Here is a 22,218-nt window from a genome sequence, read left to right as displayed (position 1 = left end):
AAATAAAAAAGCACTTCTACTAGCTGTTAAATGGGTTGAAAAGAGGGACCCCTCGCGCCGTCGTCACTCGCTCGGCTCAACTTCGATTTCAGCTTCCGTTTCGGAAAATGATCGAGCGATTACTTTATGGACAAAGTTATTGCCAAACCAAAAACTTTTTATTTAAATTTTCCACCATTTTTAATGCCTGTTCTGAAAGGTTGCAAACTTTTAGGAATAGTCATGCCTTAGCGACTGTTCTGGAAGATTGCAAACTTTCAGAAACAATACTTCTTGGCTATAAATACCTGTGATTCCTCAAATTTTTCACGGCGAAAAAAATTTCTGAACTTCTTCTTCTTATTTTGCACAACTAAGAGTCTGTTTAGATAAGCTAGAATTAAGTTGCTTCTAAGCTGAAAACTGCTTAATATAAGATAAAAAAAAGTTGGGGTAACCCAACTTATTTTTTTTGGCTTATAAGCTGTTTTAGGAAAGCTAAGTCAAACAAACTTAATTACTTTTTTGGGCTTATTTTAAGCTCAAAATGACTTTAAGTTGGTCAGTCAAACACTCAAAAAAGGTGAAAACAGCTTATAAGCTAATCCAAACAGACTCTAAATCTAGTATTCTAGTGTACTTTGCACCCGTTGAGTGGCTCGCTGACACCATTATTTTTTATACCGATACACTGGTGAGTAAAATCGTTCTATCCTGGGAGGATATATTTTATTAACCTCGGGTACTTGAGGAGAATAATTTCCTTAAGGACACACTGTGCATTCAGTGGGCTCAATTTTCTTCTTATTAATATTTTTTCTGTTTTTCTTACAGATTTTATTTTCATTACTAGAAACTTTGTTGTTTATTATTTCTACAAAAAAAAAAATTTATTCAACAAAAATTTGTGTTCTACAAAATTATTATTTTTTTGCACAAAAAATTTGTTCTACAAAAAGTTTTTGTTGCACAAAGGAAAAATAAATAAATTTTGTTCTAAGTTGTTTTCTAATACAGATTGGTCAACACCATCAACTGCTTGGTTGGCATGGTGCCATCATCATCAGAGGCAAAACAGCGTGGTGAGTTGGGGTGCACATGCATCCGTTAACTTTGGACAAAACTTGATATATATATATATATATATATATATCTTAAAAAATTATTATCATATACTATTTTAAAAGAATCTCTCAAACATATCGACTGGATGGGTCATTTGGTCAGCGTGTCCCTTGAGCGTAGGCGTGCGAACCTAATTCTGATGTGTGCTTGCTACATCATTTTCCTTTTTAGATGACAATACATTTTATTTTATTTTTAAAAAAAAGCATAAAATTTGTAGTGGTGGATTTCAAACAGACAACTTGACGCATGTAAAATGGTATCCAAACCATCAATCTGCGAAGCATGTTCGAACATCAATTCTATGGATATTTAATAAAATTTCAGACAAGGATTGTTGCGTGATATCGATTTTACTAATGTGCATCTGCTTTTGTGGTGATTTATTATATTCGAATTCACTAACTCACACACATGACCTCAATACATTTTTTTTCTTTGCTAAAAGATCATAAAAAGTTGGTATATTTGTTAAGTTGGTGGACTAAGAGCCCGTTTGGATTGGCTTTAAGTTGGTCAAAACCAACTTAAAGCCCTTTTTAGCTTTTGAACGTGTTTGTCTAATGCTGACTTTAAGCCTTAAAGTTCTTAAAGTCAGTCAAAAATGAAAAGTTAGGATTCTTAACTTTTTTTTTCTTAAGTGCTTAAAGTCATTTTCTTTGACCATAGAAATTACTTTTATATCTCTTATATTTTAATTAAATTCCCAAACTATCTTTTTTTATTCTTTTAACACTAAAATTCACATCATAAGCACTTTTATCCAAACACTTAACTGCTTATTTATAAAAATAACTTTCAGCACTTCAAAGTTCTAAAAGCACTTCATACATAAAAGTTACTTTTTTTAAGCTCATTCAAACGGGCTCTAAGTTAAAAATAAAAGTATATTTATTAAGTTTGTTAATGGGAGGGGTAAAAAATAATCCAATAATATAACGAAGGAGAAAGTTAGCTAATAAATAAAAGTAGAATTATATTTTTATCCCTTTCCCAACTATTTCTTCTACATTGACAATTGACAAAGGACTAATTTCTAATTAAACTATACTTGACGGACCAAAACTACATTTTGCAAAAAGGAATAATATTTGCTTTTGAGAATCAGCCTTGTTGAAGTGCACCGTGGACTTGAACTTCGCCGTGTCTCGAGCTTCGGCGGAGCCATGGAATGGTGGAGAGGCTGCAAACTCGACTCCTCCAACGCATATCGAACCTGGAATCTTTTCTTCTCTCTATATCAACTTCCAACACCACCAATGATCGCCTTTCCGGCATTCTTCGCGCGAACGGCGTCAATGATTTCAGCTTCAAGCGCGTCCCGTCTGATTAGTATGATTGGACGCTCGAAGCCCGATGTGACAGTGTCAGTGCAGCATCCATTCACTATCTCTGCAAAAGCATCATTCTGGTATCTCTTTTTTTCGCAATTCGCCTATTATTTTATCAGATGATTAACTTGTACTATATGTGCGATTTCAAATTGGTCATAATATGAACTTGCCTTTTCCGGCATGTAGAATAAGCAGAAGAAGGTTGCTTACATTTCAGTACAAGCTTGGTATTTGCTACAGTATTGTATAAATGCAAAACGATATCTAGCTTTTTGGATGGTGAAAGACGAAAATTAGTAATAAGGTATCAATTGGACAGGGAAAATGTAAAAATCTGTGAAAAGTTAATGTGTCATGCGTTGAGTTATCTGTTAAAGAAGTGCTGAATCAAATATGTATATGGAGCTTTCATGACGTTGCTGCGAAGGATTTGAAGGTATTAAGAAATTTATCTTTAAATGAATGAAATAACCGATACATGGAGATTGTGCTTTCTCTTTTTTCTTTTGGTGTATAAAATTGAACATCTTACTGACTTCAAAGAGAAAGAAAATGGTGAACATCTTGTGTTGCTGGACAGTGGAGTAGACGTTATGATAGTCCTACTCTCACGGAACTGCTGAAGTATTTCAATAGTGGAGATTACGCTGTCAAAACTATTTGCAGTTACTGTGATGTTGGAATGGGACTTGTCATGAAATAAAAAAGAAACAGCATCATATCCTGGATTGAGGAAATACTAAACTATCTACAAAGGAAAATTGGCGAGATATTGATTGCATTAGTTGCAGACTTGCAGGATCCTATTATGAGTTAGGCTTGACATGTGTAGTGTAAATGAAGAACATGATTCGGAAGCAGAGTTTTTTTTTCTTTTGCTATCATGATATACCTACTGATATGGCATGTGTATCGCATTCTTGTTATATAAGAGCATTGCTTTATACTGTCAACTTTCAATGTACTGGAAAGATGAGTTAAACTGGTTCAGATCCAATGTACCTAATAAGAAACTTTACTGAGAGAACATGTATGAAGAACAGATGATTGGAACTGCTAGGGCATCATCTGATGTCTAACTTATTAATTCCTGCTTAGTAGGAGAGACATTCTTCAAATATGTTCTGCAATGAGAGAAAAAGGTCTTGATAATGACATTATAAAAAGGAAGTTGATGGTTTTTAGATTTTTATCTGGTAATTTTTTGGGAACTGTTCAAAGGATTATGGCCTATGTAAGCCTCCAGATGCACTGGTCCCTAAGCCCGGCAATATGATAATTGAAGGTGATAAGAAGGAATGAGATAGACCTAAAATTATATAAAGGGAGATTGTCTTATAAGAGCTAAAATTTATCTGATTTAATACACATTTAGCTAAGAACAGAATTTAATGGAATTGAAGGCTCTATATAAGCAATACAAACTAGTTGAGATTGGTCTAGTTAATCATGTAGGAACAAGAGTGAGATTTACAGAACTCTTAATTTGTCGTAAAAGGCAAATTATTTAGTATTGAAATGAAAACCTAATAGAGTGAGTGGATGTAAAAGTTCCATATAGGATTGAGGTATAGGTGATTGATTGATTGTTCTAAGAACTATGACCTTGTTGAGTTGACTTTTTGATGTTTCAGTTTAGCTTTATCATCTCAAAAATGCAGGTGAATACTCAATCCCCATCTAATATTACTGATTAACAATTCAAAATATTATGCCATAGTTGTACAGGCAACTATCTGCAACAATCAACAATTGCTCAAGAGCTAGGAACAATCCACTTACATAATATGCTTGCTCTTTTTATAACATTATGCTGCTCGATTTAATGCTGTGGCCGTATAGAATCTTTTGTACACTCCCAATGACGGCAAGATAGCCAAAAAGTCAACAGTAAGTTACGTCTGGATATTACAAACAAATGCATTCGATCTAATAATTAAGCTAGTCATGATAAAAAGCTGTATTGGATTTTTTAAAGCTTTGGATAATTGTCACTGTGTAAGATATTGAAAAAGACTTTAATTCTTTTCGAGATACTGCGAAGGAAAGACTTCCAGAGACGTACATGTTAGCTGTGTAGACTATTGACACATATATAAGCAAAATTATCAATATATAGATGTATGAGGATGCCTAAATTGTGATATAGAAAATTTTGGTAAATCACAGGAATGATGTGGTCTTGTTTGAGTAATAAAAATTCAAACTATTTCTTTTTCTTAGGTTGGTGACATTCATTAGAAGCTTTACACATTAAACTTTGACCTTGCATCTCAAGAGACTAACTGGGAGATTTGTCCTGAATCGAGGTCCATCTTCCATGTATTTAGTGGTCAAAATGTAAAGAAAATTGGATACATTTAGTGTACTTGTGACGTACCAAGCTCCTTAAAGATGTTAGAAGGGTGTCTGGCAGCATGAACTTCTGGAACAAATTGATAGTTATTATTCCATTGCTTGGGTGGCCTGAAAAAATCTCATACTGGAATTTATTTCTTTACTTCTTTACATGAATGGTTTACTTTAGTTCTAGAATCTCTTTGAGCAAATCCAAAGTAATTCCTTGAGAGTCTCAATGAATTTGTTAATTACTTTTGGCCTTTGGGTACAATGCCTTACTACAAACACGACAATTAAAAACCATAACTTTTTGCTCAACAACTGAATTTTTAAAGACGGACTTGTTTTATGCATTCTTTTTTTCATTCATATGCCTTTTGATTCTTGACTTGTTCCAACCATGTCTTCACTGAGAGCAAACAGAGTTGGATGCTCTAAGTTTCTGAGGTCTGAATTGTTCTGTGGGGTCTTCATTATGTTTGAGCACTTCATATAGAATGATTTTAGAAGCTGGATGCTTTATTCAGTGAGGCTGGCTCCTGAAGAGCTATCAGCAAAGCTGACTGTGACTGGTTATGAACACAGGCCAATCACATGTATTGGCATGAGGACCTACATACCGGTACTCTGTCTCTCTGTTCTTTGCTGAAATTGTCATAATGTTTCCCAAGATTCTTCTGCTTACATTTTAACATATGAGCTGTTCCATGTCACTTTCTACATTAGTTATTGAAATGTTGTGCAGTTCGTCAAAGTCATTACATTCTCTAATGCTGCAGCTGATAGTAGCTAATGCCATATCAGCTAGCTTCTAATGAAAGCCAAGATTAGGTAAATCCGTTATAAAGATATTAACTCAACTTGAACACTACTGTTATAAATCATTGATTCATCTAATGTATTGTTGGTTAAAATACACAATATCTGCCTTTCTTGCCTCCTGCACTCATTTGCAACTCAGGGTATATTAACTAGTGCAACCTTCTTGTCCACTGCTGTTTGCTGTAGCTTGAACAAATTAAGCCCTGTGGTCTAGTTGCCGGGGTCAGATTCCTGTCACTCTCTTGCTTACACCAATTGCTAATAATATGTGATACATGTTGAGGGGTCCCCAAATTTCCACTTTTAGATGGAAAGTCGACTATTTGGTATGTGTTTTACTCTCCATCGTTCTCTTCAATAAATGGACTCTATGCTATTTATTGTGCCAGCTGTGCTACTGCTGCTCACTGTTCCTAAAATCTGTATCTGTCAATGTTGTTGATCTAGATATGCAGCCTGCCAGTTTTTCTCACCTCTTCATTACCTCACATTTTAGAGGCTACTTTCATGAGTGTTGTACCCCTTTATTGTAACATTAATACCGTTTTGCCTCCTATTAGATTACATATGAGGAGCTTTCCTTTTTGCAACTATATGCCGAAGAGGAAAGGCCACCGCGATTTGTTCAACAATTAACAAATTATGTTTAGCAGAAAAAGCTAACCTTTTAAAGTGATAGGTGAAGAAATACTTTAATTGATGATTCTCTTGCGAATAAATTTATTAAATTCTTCAGCTGTAGATACCACCATTTAAAGCCAAACATCAATATCTTACCACTCAAACTCATAACTATTTATCTGATATCTGAGTTTTATTTTGTGGACGAAAGTCCTAACTTATAACTATTATGGTAAATATTTATTTACTACTATATCATTGTAATTCATTCTAATTTTACCGGGTGATTTTGGATGAAGCAATCACCAAGTTCAATCCCGACTTCTTCTGGTTTGGAGGTGGTGACTTTGATCTTAAACTGGGGATCAAGGCATCAGAATTCATTGATTTCATGAAACTATTCATCGTCAACTGTAGTTAAAAAATCCCATTTTCACAAAATCAGACTCAATTCGGTAAAAGGATGGGTACTGCCACTGGCACTTTTGCACCTTGAAACCAGCAAAATGCCTCCATTTGATTTTTGCTCCAAAATTAGTTTCCACCTTTTGTGACATGATTGTAATTCGTCAATAGTTAGGTCCGTCCCACTTGCATTGTGATCTTTGGTTAAAGATAGAGGGATCTCAATCATCCTACGACATCCCTTGGTGGTGGAATGATCAACATAGTTGCCACATCTCAATACTGATTGATTGCAAAGGGAAAGAACTGCAGCTGCAAGTCCAATTGTTCTGCGCTCAGGTTCTTATAAATAGAATTATGTTATTGGTCTCATTTTAAACTATGTTTCCCCGCCCTGTTTTGTGTAATGCCGATTGATAATATGAGAGCAAGTGCTTCTCTTTTTATTGATTGAATTTGGGATCTTTTTTATTTAAGTGTTAGCTTTAAACAATTTATCTCTATGTATGAATTTCCTCTTAAAAAAGACCATTTGGGATCCAAAATAGAATAAATCAGGTATGACAGAAAATCGTAGAAAACAGAAATTGAAAAGAACGATATAAAAAGAGGTCAATTAGCAATGTGAAATTTGACCAACTAATCCTTTCAATTTGTTGAGACTCCCATTATTTGCTGCCTTCAATTGGTTTGGGTTATGTTACACGAGTTGGGTTATGACCCAATCAAACTTTGGATGGGTTGGGTCTTAATTCGATAATTACCAAAAAAAAAGGGTCTTAATCTGATAATTAGTTTGACTTAATCCGCGTATTTGTCACCCCTATAAGTATCTTAACCAAACTCAAGAACAAGAGGTGACAAATAGCAAATTTGTTTGCCTGCTTATAGCTGTGCACATAGTAAATGACCAAAATAGATTTAGTTTCTTGGATAGCAAATATTGCAAAGGACTAAAAGAAGGGACAAACAACAGAAACTAACACATAACTGTCTCCATCATTAAAGAAGAAAACCAACCAACACATTCACAGCAGCACTTTTTTTTATACCAAGGTACACTTGATTAAAACAAGACAATAATATGAGGGACCATATCCATCCACATCATGCCCTCAATAAACCTCAACCCCCTCTTTCTCATATTCAATATATCACCATATGCATTAATGTAACACGTGACCATATAATAACACTGATATTTTTTGCTAGAAGCTAGGGCTTTTGCAATTCTTAGTCATTTCTATTTGTACATACATGGAGTATGATCTCATCTAGGATTTCTCCTTCACTTGCCAAACAATAATAATCATAATTCTTTAAAAAAAAAAAAAAAGAAGACGTACCCACAGTATCACATACGTATACAGGTACGTATAAAGGAGAAAGCACAATACATATATAAGTATGATGATTTTCATCTACAATATAATTAGTGTTTTGTGTTGTGAATAGGTGGTTTTCTATGGGGCTGTGCATAATCCATAACTACTACGTCTTCCACGGGTTCCTTTTCAATGGAGTTCACTGATTCTTCCTCATGTTGTGTTGACGGTGGAGATTGTAGCATCAACCGTGATTCTCTCCTCGATATCTGCATAAAAGTTAAGCATAAAGACTTAACTTATATACATCGATAATGTAAAGAATTTTGAAACAATCAAAACATTTTACATTTAATTTGTTATAGCACGTAAAAGATATATGGACTATATATATATATATATCAAGTGAACATGCATAGAAATTACATCCATATTGTCCTTGAAGTTGACGACAATGTGCATGTCGAAACATAATATCGATCACTGCTAGAAAAAACTATCAACAAATATATGTGTGTGTGAATATGCCTCACTAAAATGAAATACAAATCTTGGTCTCCACTTATTTTAAAAAGAAAAAAGAAAAAACAGGATTCTTGGGTCACAAAAGAAAATTTATTGTTTCTCAATTCTCATAATTAAGTATTGAGTGTAAAACTTGACTCTTTCAAAAGTACTGCATCATAGTACTAAAATTAATTAATCAGTTACATAAATTAATTAAACACCAACTATATATATATATATATATATATATTATAGAGCTATAGAGAGAGAAAAATTAGAGGTTTACCTTTACTTGATGAGCTCCCTCATGAAACGATGTCATCTTGACCTTGTTTCCTGTTAGCCACACCACATATTTCGTCATATATAAGAAAATTACTATAGGGTAAATTAACATTGGAAAGAAAACAAAGACGCATTCATGAATTTTAAAGGAAGCAAAACATAATTTTTTTTCTTCTTTAGTTCTTGAAATATTATCACTCTTAACATGGAAAAATATGACATTAATTTCCAAGCAAGGTTGGTTGGCTGAGTTACAAAAACGAAAACTATAATGATAGTCCATATTATGTGAGTTTCTTTATTCTTTTTGTTTTTATATATAGACTATATGTTGTTTACCTAAGCCAACAATGATAGGTATGATATGCACAACCTTATAGTTGTCGTGGCAAATTAAGTAAATAAAAGTATGTTCTCTAGTAGCTTAAATTTTTTAAAATGAGATGATCTCAACTTGTAACATGGTATCAGATTAGGTAAGAGATCATCATATATAATAAAAAAGAAATCGTCAAGCCCACATATGAGGAGCGTATTGAGGCATAATTAAATAAAAATAATTATGCTCTGAAAGGGACTATACAAGGTATGAAAATTGGCATGTTTCAACAAGAAAAGAAAATTTTAACGTGCCAAATGAATGTGCCAAAACTACCTTTATTCTCTTCTTCGTTTTCCTTTCGTGCAACAATTGATCTCTTTTTCCACATACGTTTTCCAATATCTTCAGATATAATTATTCTTCCCTCTGTTTTAGATATGTCACTAGTCAAAATTGTTACATCCTGCAAATAAACAAAGACAAGTTACATATTTGGTCGGTCAGTCAAAATAATTACACTACTCTCTAGTGAAAATACACCATTTTGTTTCAAAAATTTAGTATATTTTATGTATATCATACTAGCTATTATTTTGATGAACGGCTATACTGATCAATTTTCTAATTCCCCCCTCCAAAAAAGAAAAGAAAAATAATAACTAAAGAAAGAAATATTTGTGAACAAACCTTGCTAGAGAATAGTATTTTTTCTTCATTGTCATCAATACTTGCCATTGGTCTTGCACTACATGCATGAATAAGAGAAATACAAACCAAAAGATAAACAAGAAATTTTGACATATTGAATATCTTTCTTTCTTTCTTGGGGGCAAGCTTATGATCAATAGGGTATTATTTTCTTGAAAATATTGCAACTTGGTAGCTAGCTAGGGTTGTGTGTGATATTGGCAATGAATTTAGTGGCCATATAAGTAGTGGGAAAAAGGCAATGAATGGCATTAAATGCAGGTTTTGTAGGGAGATGAAGGTAGAACATGCAGGTGCTTGGATATGCTCATCCTTCACTACATTTTTGAAGATATTGGCGGCCTCCCCATGTCTCCCCTTTCCTTTAAACTTCTCAATCACCACGGGTCCACGCGGATTTAGATAGAGAGACAGATTCAGAATTTAATTTGTTCCGTTTAATAATTTTAGGGTTTGTATTGTTGACTCATTGTTACTTTGAAATTATGAATTCAAATTTAACCAACAACAACAATGTACATGTCCGGTGAGATTATTCCACAATTCAAGTGGGATCTGGAGAGGTGGTATGCAGACTTTGCTCCTATCTTATGTGAAATAGTCACATTTATGTATGGTTGTTCAATTGTTACTTTATCGCACTAAAGTTATTTAAACGATTTTAAGGATGAAGTCACTCAACTTTGCCTTAAGTATCGTAAAAAGTTAATTACTTGTGATTTTTTGGTTGCAACACCTTCTTTTGTTGTGTGTGATTAATTAGTGACTTTATGTGATGTTTAGACAAAGTTGATGACTTTTTTATTACAAAAAATTAATAGTAATTAAGAGACTTCCTAAGATATTAGGCAAAGTTGAATAATTTGTTCATTATAAAATATAATTTAGTAACTTAAGTGGATGATAGAATTGAAATTGGAGAGAATTTTTCATTAATTGCATGTAAATGGTTGGCCGAATATTCTACGAATTACTTTGAGTGAATCTAAGTTCCTTTTGACCAAGCTAATTGTGTGTTATTTTAAATACACGTTCTAATAATTAGGTCAAGTTTGTATAATTTGTTCAAGAATTACGACAAAAAGGAAAGGAAAAAGGGTCATCAATGATAAATATTAAATAGGATATATATTAATATGCGCTATGGAAAATAAAAATAGCATTTTTTGATGGACAAGGATAGGAAGAGATCTATTAATTCATAGAGGCCGGAGGACGTAAAACATCTTCTCGAAGTAAATGTTAAGAATATAATTAAATAACTAAAATTTTGTTTTCTTCAAGAATTTAAATTTTTAAAAAAGACGGAGTGACACTTTAATATTTCATTAACACACTTTCAGAGCAAATAATTATTAAAAGATCAGAGCGCAAACTAACTTATCAACCGACAAATCATTATTCTTAGTTCAAGTTTTAGAAGTCAAGAAGATACGAAAAGCTTAACAAAAACACATGAAAAACACAAGGTAATGGGGTCAAAAATCTGTCTTATGATCTTCACATGTTAGTAAAGACCACTTATGTTGTTCATTCTCTTGTGATTGGAAATCCTCCTTTATAACAATCCTATCTTCATGTAAGGTAAAGCATTTAATATATAGTTTGCATAATTACATTAATTTGATCATAACGGAATTCATATACATGCAATACAATAAATAAGAATAAGCAATTCTAGGACATGTCCCATGTGTTTCTGCAGGATTCCTACCACCCTTTCATATCTTTGTTTTAGATTTTCAGCATGGCTTGGTAAATGGCACTCCTTGCCTTAATAATTAATTACTTTTGCTATGCTACATTTTTTTTTCCTAAAATAAAATTGTACAATTTTTGTCATCTTGCTAACCTTCTCCTATAGCCTTTTTTTTAAGGTTTTCTGATTAACCGGATAAAATATAATAAATATATATACTATGCAAAATTATAAATTAGGGAGAGCATTAGAGATCTCTGATAGTTCAGCAGTGTCTACTACATTAGTAAATTACAGTCTAATTTATCTTTCAAAAATATTTATTAAATTAATATTTACTAGGTATCTGATTCAACTGTTAAGGTATTGTCCACTTTAGATTTAGGTTGTATAAATTTATATATCCTTTGTGTTTTAATTCAAAAGGCCCATCGACAGTTGATTCTGAACTCATTCACATAAGGTGTAGTGTGTAACCCTTTTTTATAGGGTTGCCCTCTGTCATGCGCACCACACATGACACACACCCCTTGGGATTCAGCATCTTTGCTAAGGTTTTTGACCCAATACCGACGTACTAAGGGAGGGTCTCTGTGCTCTTATACCATTTGTAATATTGTCCTCATCCAACTATTAAGCTATTGTCTGCTTTGGGTTCCTATGCTCACACAAATTTGTCTCAGTTTTAATTCTAAAGACATTTCAGCAGTTGATTGATCTGAACTCATTAGTTCTTATTTTAAGGTCCATAATTTTCTTCTCATTTTCTAATATAGAATTTGCCTAAAGTGTAATATACAACTCGTTTTCAAAGGCTTGCCCTTTGTCTTGAACGTCACATATAGTACTGCATCATTTGCAAATACCTAAGGAACTACAACTTTTGTCACCCTGCTAACCTTCATGTCTTATATATATATATATATATATATATATATATATATATATATATATAGCTCTTTTAAGCTATTTTTTGCGTTAACATGATAATATTATAAATATATACTAGGTAAAATTACAAAATTAGGAAGAGTCTACCACATTATTACTAATCATAATTTGTCTTTCAAAAGTAGTTCTTAAAATGTTACTACATTATTTGCAAACGCAGAAGGAACTACAAATTTTGTCATCTTGCTAACATTGTCCAATAGCCCTTTCAAAGATTGAAAAACTTGTTCACTGGCACATGCATTTGTTTTCTTGCTTATAAAGCTGTTATTCAACACTTAGAAAATTATACATGAGTCTGTTATCAAAATTGGAGGGCTATTCTTAATCTTCATACAAGTTAGTTCAATAACAAGTTTGAACATAGAAAAGAATATGCAATGAGTCAAAAGATGTCAGGATTTTTTGTCTAGCATGAAGAAGAAAAAAAAAGTAACTCGGCCTCTCCTCCTTTAATATGCATGTATCTCATTTTTGTGCTCGTATTTGACTTGGCCGTGACTCATACGATGGCAGCATTCGGTGGCGGAATTATATGAAGAAAGTCGATCGAAAAGCTTAACATGATCTACTATATATATATATATAAAAAAAAAATTAATCATAGATAAACAATGTAATTTTTCATCGAAGAGGATTCGTATTCCTACATGGCTCCGCCCGCCCCTGCCAGCCTCATTGAGGTATGCAAAATATTAGCATGACCTTATATAGGGATGACATGCACGTACCAACTAGTCTCGACATATGTTGACGTGTGAGAAAGAACTTTCGAATTTACGAGAACTCAATAATTTTGTAAATTTTAAATTTTAGATCGCGCTCGCAGGGGGCTTAGGAAGAGCACAATGTTTCCTATTATAAATATACTAATATTATACGATATATCAAGTAGAGAAGATAAATGGTTCATGATCTGCATGGTAAAACCGACAAAGAATAGTGAAAACAAAAGGTACAGACATTATTTGTAGTGTAATTGACGTTTGTTTATACCATAATGGAATTCAAAAAAAATGTGAGGCTATAACTATGATAGCCTATGTGGATTCTTTCCTTTCATACATATGATAAAAGTTATAGAAAAATTATCTAAATTTATATATCTCGAGGAATGTTTAGCTATTAGTGTAATTTATCATGTTATATAATGCAATACTTAATTTGATTAAAATTTTATATTTATAATAAAAAGTTACCTAATATAATATATATATATATATATATATAATTATTCAAAACCTAGTAATTTGCCTTTTAGAGAATTCAAAATCTATAAATTTAAAATTTCCCGCCTCTAATAATATATTATTTTATTTTTAAGGGCAATTATACTTTTAATTCCTCAATTATTGATAAATTCTAATTTTGGTCCTTATAATTAATATTAGGCTAAGCAGTTTTATATAACCTTTATAATTAGTTAAGATATGTGTTTTTTCTCCCTTTATATTAGAAAAGATGTGATAATACTTAGAACTATATAGTATCCCCAAATATAAAGTAATAATACAAATCTAACATAATACATCGATAATTGAATTACATAATGGTTGATAATCCATTAATATCTGAAGATTCATGACAAAATATGGCTGGATAAAAAAAGTTATATATCAATTATTAAAAATTAAATATACTTAATCAGCAATTAAATTGTCTAACTTACCTATTAGAGTTAATCAGTCAAAAGATGAGAGGAAATAAAAGATTATGAGTAGGCTAACATATAAACATATGGGACCCTAAAGAGAATGGGAGTTTGGGACCTCAAGGGAGAAGAATTTATGATTATGAGGAGACAAAGCAGCATGGCCATACCGCCATTGTCACCCAACACTCCATGACATGGGGGTCCCAATCAATACATGCCACGTGGCAAGTTGTCCCATGTGTCCTAGTCATGTGAAAGTAAACAATGGTCATCACCTTCTCCTTCCTTATCGGATCGAAGATATGAAGTTTATAAGTTTAAATTTACTGTCTTCGTAATGAAGAAATGAATCTTGTGGCTAATAATTCAATCTCAAAAGTTAGTTCATTATGAGAAAAGAATTATCCAAGTACATATAAAGAGATCACTCATCTCGTTAATCATCGACGTGAGACTTTATCATTCTTCAATGTAACACACTGATTTAAAAGAAAAAATTGACATATAAATTGAAAGGAAGGAAGTAATAGATTTCATATGACAAATATAGGTATTGAAAATTTGCAATGTGTGACCACCTCACACCAAACGACTCCTAGTTGTTAGAGAGTATATAATTTTATTTATTCAATTATATGTATGTTAACACGTCCCCTCACGTGCGATCGGGTTGTTTTTTATGAGCGTCAGTGCGTAACACGAAAATATTCTTTCGATAATGGACGGAATGGAGACTCAAACCCACACCTTTGTCTGCGTGCTCCGATATCATAGTGAAGTGTATGATTATTAATTTTATATGAAAACTTAAATTGTTACGATGATTAGTGATTATATATTTTTATTTATATAAAGGTTAAATCAAAACTACTGAATTCGACCCAATAGCAGACAAAAAGGTACATCGATGCCAATATGTCATGCTCTCCGGCTCCTCCTCCTTTCTCTAACTGCTGACAATTTTAGTGGATCAAATGGAATCTCCATTGGGAAGACCTTTGATGTTTTGGAATATTGTATTTGGGTAGTCTCTCCTATTCAGGTGAGAGGACAGTAGTATTAATTCTTGTATACCTTAACAACATATCGTTAGGATTGAATATGATGTGTTACTAGACGTGTTTTTTTTTCCTGTTTATGCCAATTTATGTTGACATTAGCCTTCCCCGTCTTTATCTTGATTTGCCTTACAAAATCTCACTATTAATCCTTTTTGTGTCTATATATGTATGCTTTGGGATGGTGATCCTTTCGATGAATTAACCTTACACCAAACCGATTTATTAATATTAGTGAACAAGTATATTAAGACGCTTGGAGAATCATGTCAATCTACTATTGGGTAAACAACGGTGAAATAGATTCTTATTGTTCTCTCCTTTGACTGGAGTAAAACGCAACAATAACTGATCGATATATCTATAATTATATATGAACATTAGCTAAAATATTTCGATGACAATTAAATAGTTAATGGGCATGTGTGTGTTAATAAACGTATTCAAGTTGACAAAGGTGGGCAACTTGGCATTAATGATTAACCTTCTCTATTTATTTGAAATAGCCACTAAACATTTTCCAGTAAAAATTTTTATTCGAAAAATAATATAACTTTTTAGTAGTGTGAACATGGGCGGATATATGTGGTGGTAGAATAGTTTGCTATATCATAGGAAATGGACTGTTCTTTCCCACATCCGTGGTGAACGGCTTCTTTAAGGACGTAAGATAGTCGATTCTTCATGCCTCAAAGCCGTTCTTTGTTTACTCTGTTACTTTTTCTTTCGTATGATTTCATGCTCTCCTCTTTTGATCATGTATAATTCAATTATTTTTGTGTTAATTAACTTAAACATAGACTATGTAATTTTCTTCCCTTCTTTCTCGAAATCTTCATCGGCGATAGCAATCTTGCATGAACAAATTAGATTTTACACAAATTAAAGCCATCCAAACATTATCCTAATTAATGTTTAAGATTGAAATGCTCTCATACTTCATAATTACTATGTACAAAACAATCTATATATACTGTGTGTTTTTTCCTCACCCGCTAACAATTAATTATAGTTATAACATTAACATGGGAAATGTTTTATTACTGTAATAAAGAACATATCCTATAGAAACATAGATTGTTATATATATACATACATATAAACAAGAATAAGAATTAGCGACAGATAAATTTAGCTAAATAACAAAATTCATTGCTATTCGGAATGCAAAAAGAGAGTATGAACGTTAGAGAAATTAGTGTACCATGATGCTTGCGTTGTGCTTTCACGGACAAATATCAATTTTTGCAAGATTTTACCAATACGAAAGATGTTGACATGACTTTTTGCAACAAAAACTGTGTTTACATGATAGTCATTGTCAGATAGATATTCTAGTTTTAGTGGTGATTTCTTCTTATCTGTCTTATTCTTGATAGACAGAGTTACCTGATACTTATTGTTGGTGAGAAGTGAAAGGTGACAGGTATTGCATGGAAGTCGAGGTGCACGTGCACGTGCACGCAAGCTAGCGGAATACCACAAAGTTATTAAAAAAAATGTTCTAGTTTAAGGACAAAATGGTAGGCCGTGATGCTCCCTTTGATAAAAACTTCCCCCTTAAGTCAACATCTTCCACCAGCTTGTCCATAAACTCAGATATATTTCGTAATCTCCCCATGCTCTATGACACCATGTTTCTAGGCACAAGATTTCCCTCAGGATTTGTTTTCATCATTCAATTCCGCTACAAAACCACTCATACCTGGTAATGCAAGGAAAGCCATCGAAAAGCTACGGAATAAAGTTGAATAGTATGATCGACTTAATTCTCAAATATAGGACTAAGGGCACTTTATCGATAATAATACGATTAAAAAAAAAAAAAAAAAAACTCCTAACTAAATCCCGCTGCAAAGCTATCAGAGGTGTGCCTACCAACACATGTCAAAAGCATTCGACTTGCACGACAATGTCTCCTTCTATTTGCTCCAACTACAAAAGAAAAGACTGTGCGGAACACTTTATTTTCTCAAGTCTTAACCTCTTTGTTTACTCTATTCTGTTTATTTACTGGCTTTTGTGAACTCCTACAGGGAGGAGACAGATTTTGGAGTAACGGCTAGAAATGAACTCATTATTATATGGTATGGTATCATGACACATTAACTTTCTAGAGGATGAATTATAGACAGATGATATTTTAGTAAGAATGAATTTGGACACTTCCTTTTGAGATATCACTGTGATTTTTCTCAATAATCTTTTACGGCGAAAGGAAAAAACTGTCTTAAATAATCAGCTATCTATATATCATTCGGACACATCTGTGTATGTTACTCAATAATTTTCTATCGGGGTGACAATTGGGTGGGTTGGTCAAATTTGAACGGATCATAATGTGTTAAGACAATAATTGGATCAAGACACAACTCAATCCAAATTAATTTGGATCAAAATGGATTATATAACGGGTCAAGACCCAACCCAACCCAATTTTTACTAAATTTGATTATTTTATTTGTTCTTTCAAACCATTTTAGTACCTAATAAAATTGTTTTTTTCTTTATTATGACTATATATAATATATCAAATTGAAAAAAATATATATATATTTAAAAAAAAATCTCATAAGTCAATTTGGGTTACATATCAACTCATTTTTTTATGGATTGAAATGGGGTGAGTTGAAATGGATTGAGCTAATGAATGCACGGGTCAATACCCAACCCAAACTTAAACGGGTTGAGTTGATTTTGCCACCACTAATTTTCTGCATGTGAATATACATTTTGGTACTGAAAAAATAAACAAAACAAGAAGCAGCATTTTATTCCACTCTCTTTTCACCTTATGGCAATGGTAAGCGCAAATTCAAATAGATTGTTGATATGGGAATGCAATCAAGAATGAAATTAGGCATCTCAGTGTTGCCCTTTATAAAAAGGCAACTGATTCAGAGACAAACACAATCTTTAAGGAGGTTGAATCCGAATGATTATTAACATCGTAAGCTAGAAGATTGCAACACTTCTGTTCTTGAACTATACATAAATATATGCTATACATAACTTTTAGCAGTATAACCTTGGAGATTTTGGAAGCAGCGGAAGATATTAGCATGACAGAGAAGAGTCACGGACAATAGATGGGAAATGTAAGCAAATGAACAAATGTCAAAGCTACAGCTCATTCAGGCCCCCGAATGTGTTTTCTCCACTGTAGGTAACATAGAGGAAACCGTCATCATCCTTCTTCTCATCGTAGATTGCAGACATGATTGCCCCTGCAAAACCAAACACAGTTAGTCATAGTAAGAGAATTGCTCTCCAAATTGCCATGGAGGCTTCCAAAAGCCAGATATTAGTAGTAAAGGAAACACCTGTTGGCGGTAGGACATTGTCAATAAATATGAATATTGCCTTTTCTGCACTCAATTTGATTCTTTTGCGAATGACATAGACAAATTGCCCAACTGTCAAGTCAGCTGGCACAAGATACCTGTAATTTTGCCAATCAGGAAAACATGAATCAAGTTTTTGCACTAAAGAAAGAAAGAAGGGTCATGCTTATTTTGGTGTCCCGTTGGCAGGAAAGAATAGATGTACAAGGGAGGAAGAGAAGGGTGATAGAATCAAATTCGACATGTTAGTAAATTTGACTCGTACAGCATACAAGAGACGACAATATTCATCTCAACATATCACACGAATGACACCAATTATCACCTAAATTGAACTAGCAAAACTAGATGTTTGGGACAAGGCAGCAGGAGGCAATGACCCAGTTAAGGAAAAGGTCAATTGCGTATCTGAAGGGGGAGCACCAACTGAAAAGGGACGCAAGAAATAAAGGAATCAGGGAGAAACATTTTCTGAGAGGTAATATGTTTTCTCCCTTGGCTGTAGTAAAACCGAACATAGATACAAGTAACACAAAAAAAAGTTAACTTGTAGGTTGGGCAGTGCTTACTTTTTCTTATCAATGTTGGGAATATCACTTTTTTCAGCCTTTTCAACTATCACCTGCATATTACATAAATACTGTGAAAAGGAGCACTACAGAAATAACAAATTATACAAATCCTAAGCAGAAATTCTTGAGTTAAAATTGAACGGCACCCTCATTGGACTCACATCCAGTTTAAGTTTAAACAAGACTCAACTATGACTACCATATATTTGGCACGTAATACAAAAGTGAACAACTATTAAACAGCAATTCTTGAGTTACAATTGGACACTACCCTCTTGGCCGTTATCCAATTTGACTTGAGACAATTATCAACTATGATGGGGATAAAGTATCCATAATGAACAAATTTTGAAGTATTGTTCAGTGGGGATTCATGTAGCCCAATTAAAGCTGCTTAGGATAGAGGCATAGTTGCAGTTGTTGTTATTCCTTGATCCACAAAAAATGTTCATATATAGTTCTATACATGATTCCAACATCTCCAGGATCAGAATCTACGCAATTGTGTTAGGTGTCAGTAAGTAATCGGCATGCTTTCTCTATTAGCTTGATTTGACTTATTAGTTTCAAGGTTGGTTACCAATATTTAAACTGCATAATAGTTCACATAAGATCAAATCTACATACTTCAGTCATCAGAACTTTGACTACTTAAGCTTACTACTTAGACCTCTGTGATTCTTTCATCTCTTACTTTTGAAGTTTAGGTCTTGCCGAATGATCCACTGTACCAATTGTCATTCTTTCTTCCTTCAATTAGTTGGGGAACACATCCAACTACTTAAGAATCTCATCTGCAGTAAGATATCTCGACCCTATTCATCTCTAAAAAACTATCATACCCCTTTCAGTACACAAGAAAGCCTCTTGGATGTTCAATAGTTATGACTGAGAGAGACAGAGTGAGTTGGGCTTTGGGCATGGAAAAAGCAAACTAAGATTCTGACTTGGTTGTCGACTTGATACAGATGAAACTGCCAGTGACACTGGAATTGTGGAACTAGGAGTTCAGGCAAACTGAACTGATAGTACCAAGGAGACATGTCTACAAGAATGTGTTATTACCTCTGTTGTTTTTATCAGACTCGGAAAGCATGTTCAGTGCCTTCAATAATTTCACGGTGTATTATCCCTTTCTATTGTTCATTCAAGCCTCAAATGAATATGGGGACATATGTTACCAATAAAAAGGAAACTCACCAATATTCATCAGAACTCCACATCTGTACATTCTATGTCCCAAGGCTCTCAGTTGGTCTGTGAGTTAGTTGTGGTATTAGACGACCAGTGGCACTATTTTGATTCTCGTCCCGGTCACCATGTGAAAATACCTATGTTCTTTCTTATGTAATTGAGATGGTACTTGAATTACTATATATAGAAGGTGCAGATTCTATGGCAATTTCCATTTGGTAGTGAAACAAGGAAATTTCAATGCAATCACATTACTTCCTCTTATCCATTATATCAGTCACTATCTTTTGAGAATATTAAAATAACAAGGAACTGCAACTACGAGGCAAGAAGATGAAAATCTGGAATTATGAAAGCTCAACTATATAACTTCGAAATTTATACCTGTTGAGTCCAAATTTGTTTAAAAGATAATCTTACCACAGAGAACTTGGCAATGTACCGATGCCAATGACTCGAAGTCCATTCAAAATATAAAGAGGGCTGGCACCTAGGCCTAACTCAACCCAAAAATTAGCTCAAAAAGGGGGGATTGCCCAAGTCCATATAAGAACACCACCCGTCCATTTCCCAACCAATGTGGGATAACCACTCTTAACACCCTCTTCACGACAGGCCCAACTGGAGCGCAGACCGGGATTGTAAAGATATGATACTTAGACCTAATTGAACCTCAAAAGCTAGCTCAAGAAGGGAGGATTATTCAAGTCCAAGAGCTAGGTCAAGAAGGGAGGATTATCCAAGTCTATATATGGAAATCTCCCATCTATTCTCCAACCAGTGTGGGGGCCTAACCCACTCTAACAGAGAAAAACACCCAAAAAACAACATATGTAGTTTATAAAACAAGGCAATAGTTCAAATTTCATAATGATCTTGTCAATGAAATCAGTTGATCACATTATTCACATAAACTTTGTTCTCACCGGAATCCTATCTGGATATTTTTCCCTAATCCTAGCAGCCTCAGCACGCCTCTTCTCTGAAGAATCATCCAAAACAACAGAGTCAAAAAATTACCAACACCTTATGCTATACGAATCCAATAGAAAAAGAAAATCATAACACAACAGAAATTACAAAAAGCTAAAAAAAAATAATCCAAAACAGACCAAGATCGTGTTCTTGCTTGAATGAGCTCTTGGCCATTTTCCTGAATCAAACAGTCAAATAAGCAGAATTATTGACTTAATCAACATATTATCCACAACCCAAATAACCCCAATTGCTTTACAGAACAATCACCTAATTTCTTCCAACACAAAACTTCAAAGTAAGCATCTTCTACCCTAAACTGATACAAAGCTAATCAAATCGACAAAGAACTTTTAATTTTGCTGCTTCTAAAACAACCCCATCAATAAAATATTCATCAAAAACATAAAACAGAAAGAACCCAATTGATAAAGCATGAATCTTGAACTATAAGAAGTAAAATAAACATCAAAATTCATCAAAATATTTATATAATAACGATTGAAAGGAGTAAAGAACCAACCTTTTTGTGAAAAAAAAAATGATGGTCAATAGAGAGAAAAAAAGATAAAGAATGAAGGTTGAGTAAATGATGACTTTGCTTTTGCTTTGATTTAGGACTCTCTGTATAAATAATCATTATCCGGAACTCTTTTTTTGTTTTAGTTTATTTATACACGCAAGTATTGGGAAATTTTCCTGTGTAAGTACTCGTACGTGTTACTAGACGTGGGCTTCAAGAATAAGAAAAAAGAAGCAGCAAAGAGTCTAATTAAATTGGAGATTATTTCTAGAGTAAATATATCAGTAAAAATATAATTCACTTGAAAGTTAATAATGGAGGTATTTAAATGTCTAAATAATTTTGTTCTCAAGTTCAAGGAAATTTGATGTATTTTTTCTTATTTCTTTTTATCCATTTATATATTTGACTTTTGCTAATCCCACGACTTTGGGTTTCACTCGTTATTATTTTTATGAATATAATATTTGAATAA

The 22,218-nt window shown here is 33.2% G+C and overlaps 2 protein-coding genes and 1 long non-coding RNA gene across 3 annotated transcripts; 1 reads left to right on the top strand and 2 right to left on the bottom strand.

The window, feature by feature from the left end:
* The first annotated feature begins 2,169 nt into the window (after nucleotides 1–2,169).
* On the top strand, nucleotides 2,170–3,628 carry LOC129889874 (uncharacterized). Its single transcript, XR_008766949.1, has 2 exons — nucleotides 2,170–2,515; nucleotides 2,625–3,628. It is a non-coding gene; the product is annotated as an uncharacterized LOC129889874 (long non-coding RNA).
* A 4,323-nt stretch (nucleotides 3,629–7,951) lies between these two features.
* LOC129888526 (uncharacterized) lies at nucleotides 7,952–10,123 on the bottom strand. Its single transcript, XM_055963487.1, has 4 exons — nucleotides 9,753–10,123; nucleotides 9,399–9,528; nucleotides 8,745–8,794; nucleotides 7,952–8,220 (listed from the first exon to the last, which is right to left on the bottom strand). The coding sequence occupies exons 1-4, from the start codon at nucleotides 9,864–9,866 to the stop codon at nucleotides 8,059–8,061; spliced, it is 456 nt and encodes a 151-aa protein (XP_055819462.1). The 5' UTR covers nucleotides 9,867–10,123; the 3' UTR covers nucleotides 7,952–8,058.
* A 7,845-nt stretch (nucleotides 10,124–17,968) lies between these two features.
* LOC129889873 (autophagy-related protein 8f) lies at nucleotides 17,969–21,894 on the bottom strand. The gene is made up of 6 exons (XM_055965336.1): nucleotides 21,744–21,894; nucleotides 21,358–21,398; nucleotides 21,172–21,227; nucleotides 19,049–19,101; nucleotides 18,459–18,577; nucleotides 17,969–18,362 (listed from the first exon to the last, which is right to left on the bottom strand). Exons 2-6 carry the CDS (start codon nucleotides 21,392–21,394, stop codon nucleotides 18,259–18,261), a joined length of 369 nt encoding a protein of 122 aa, XP_055821311.1. The 5' UTR covers nucleotides 21,395–21,398; nucleotides 21,744–21,894; the 3' UTR covers nucleotides 17,969–18,258.
* Between the last annotated feature and the right edge of the window lie 324 nt (nucleotides 21,895–22,218).

Source organism: Solanum dulcamara, chromosome 5 (genome assembly GCF_947179165.1).
Source record: "Solanum dulcamara chromosome 5, daSolDulc1.2, whole genome shotgun sequence".
NCBI lineage: Eukaryota > Viridiplantae > Streptophyta > Magnoliopsida > Solanales > Solanaceae > Solanum > Solanum dulcamara.
The sequence above is the reverse complement of the archived record's forward strand: the minus strand, read 5'-3'. Positions and strand labels throughout refer to the sequence as shown.

What these genes read in the sequence shown, in the direction of transcription:
- LOC129888526 (XM_055963487.1), bottom strand. Translation starts at nt 9,866, where the DNA reads ATGTCAAAATTTCTTGTTTATCTTTTGGTTTGTATTTCTCTTATTCAT. An exon ending in AAATACTATTCTCTAGCAAG is followed by an intron (nt 9,529 to 9,752) that starts GTTTGTTCACAA and finishes GTTTATTTGCAG; the next exon opens with GATGTAACAATTTTGACTAG. An exon ending in AGGGAGCTCATCAAGTAAAG is followed by an intron (nt 8,221 to 8,744) that starts GTAAACCTCTAA and finishes ACTTTTATGCAG; the next exon opens with ATATCGAGGAGAGAATCACG.
- LOC129889873 (XM_055965336.1), bottom strand. Translation starts at nt 21,394, where the DNA reads ATGGCCAAGAGCTCATTCAAGCAAGAACACGATCTTG. An exon ending in CAAGCAAGAACACGATCTTG is followed by an intron (nt 21,228 to 21,357) that starts GTCTGTTTTGGA and finishes ATGATTCTTCAG; the next exon opens with AGAAGAGGCGTGCTGAGGCT. An exon ending in CCCAACATTGATAAGAAAAA is followed by an intron (nt 18,578 to 19,048) that starts GTAAGCACTGCC and finishes GCAAAATTACAG; the next exon opens with GTATCTTGTGCCAGCTGACT.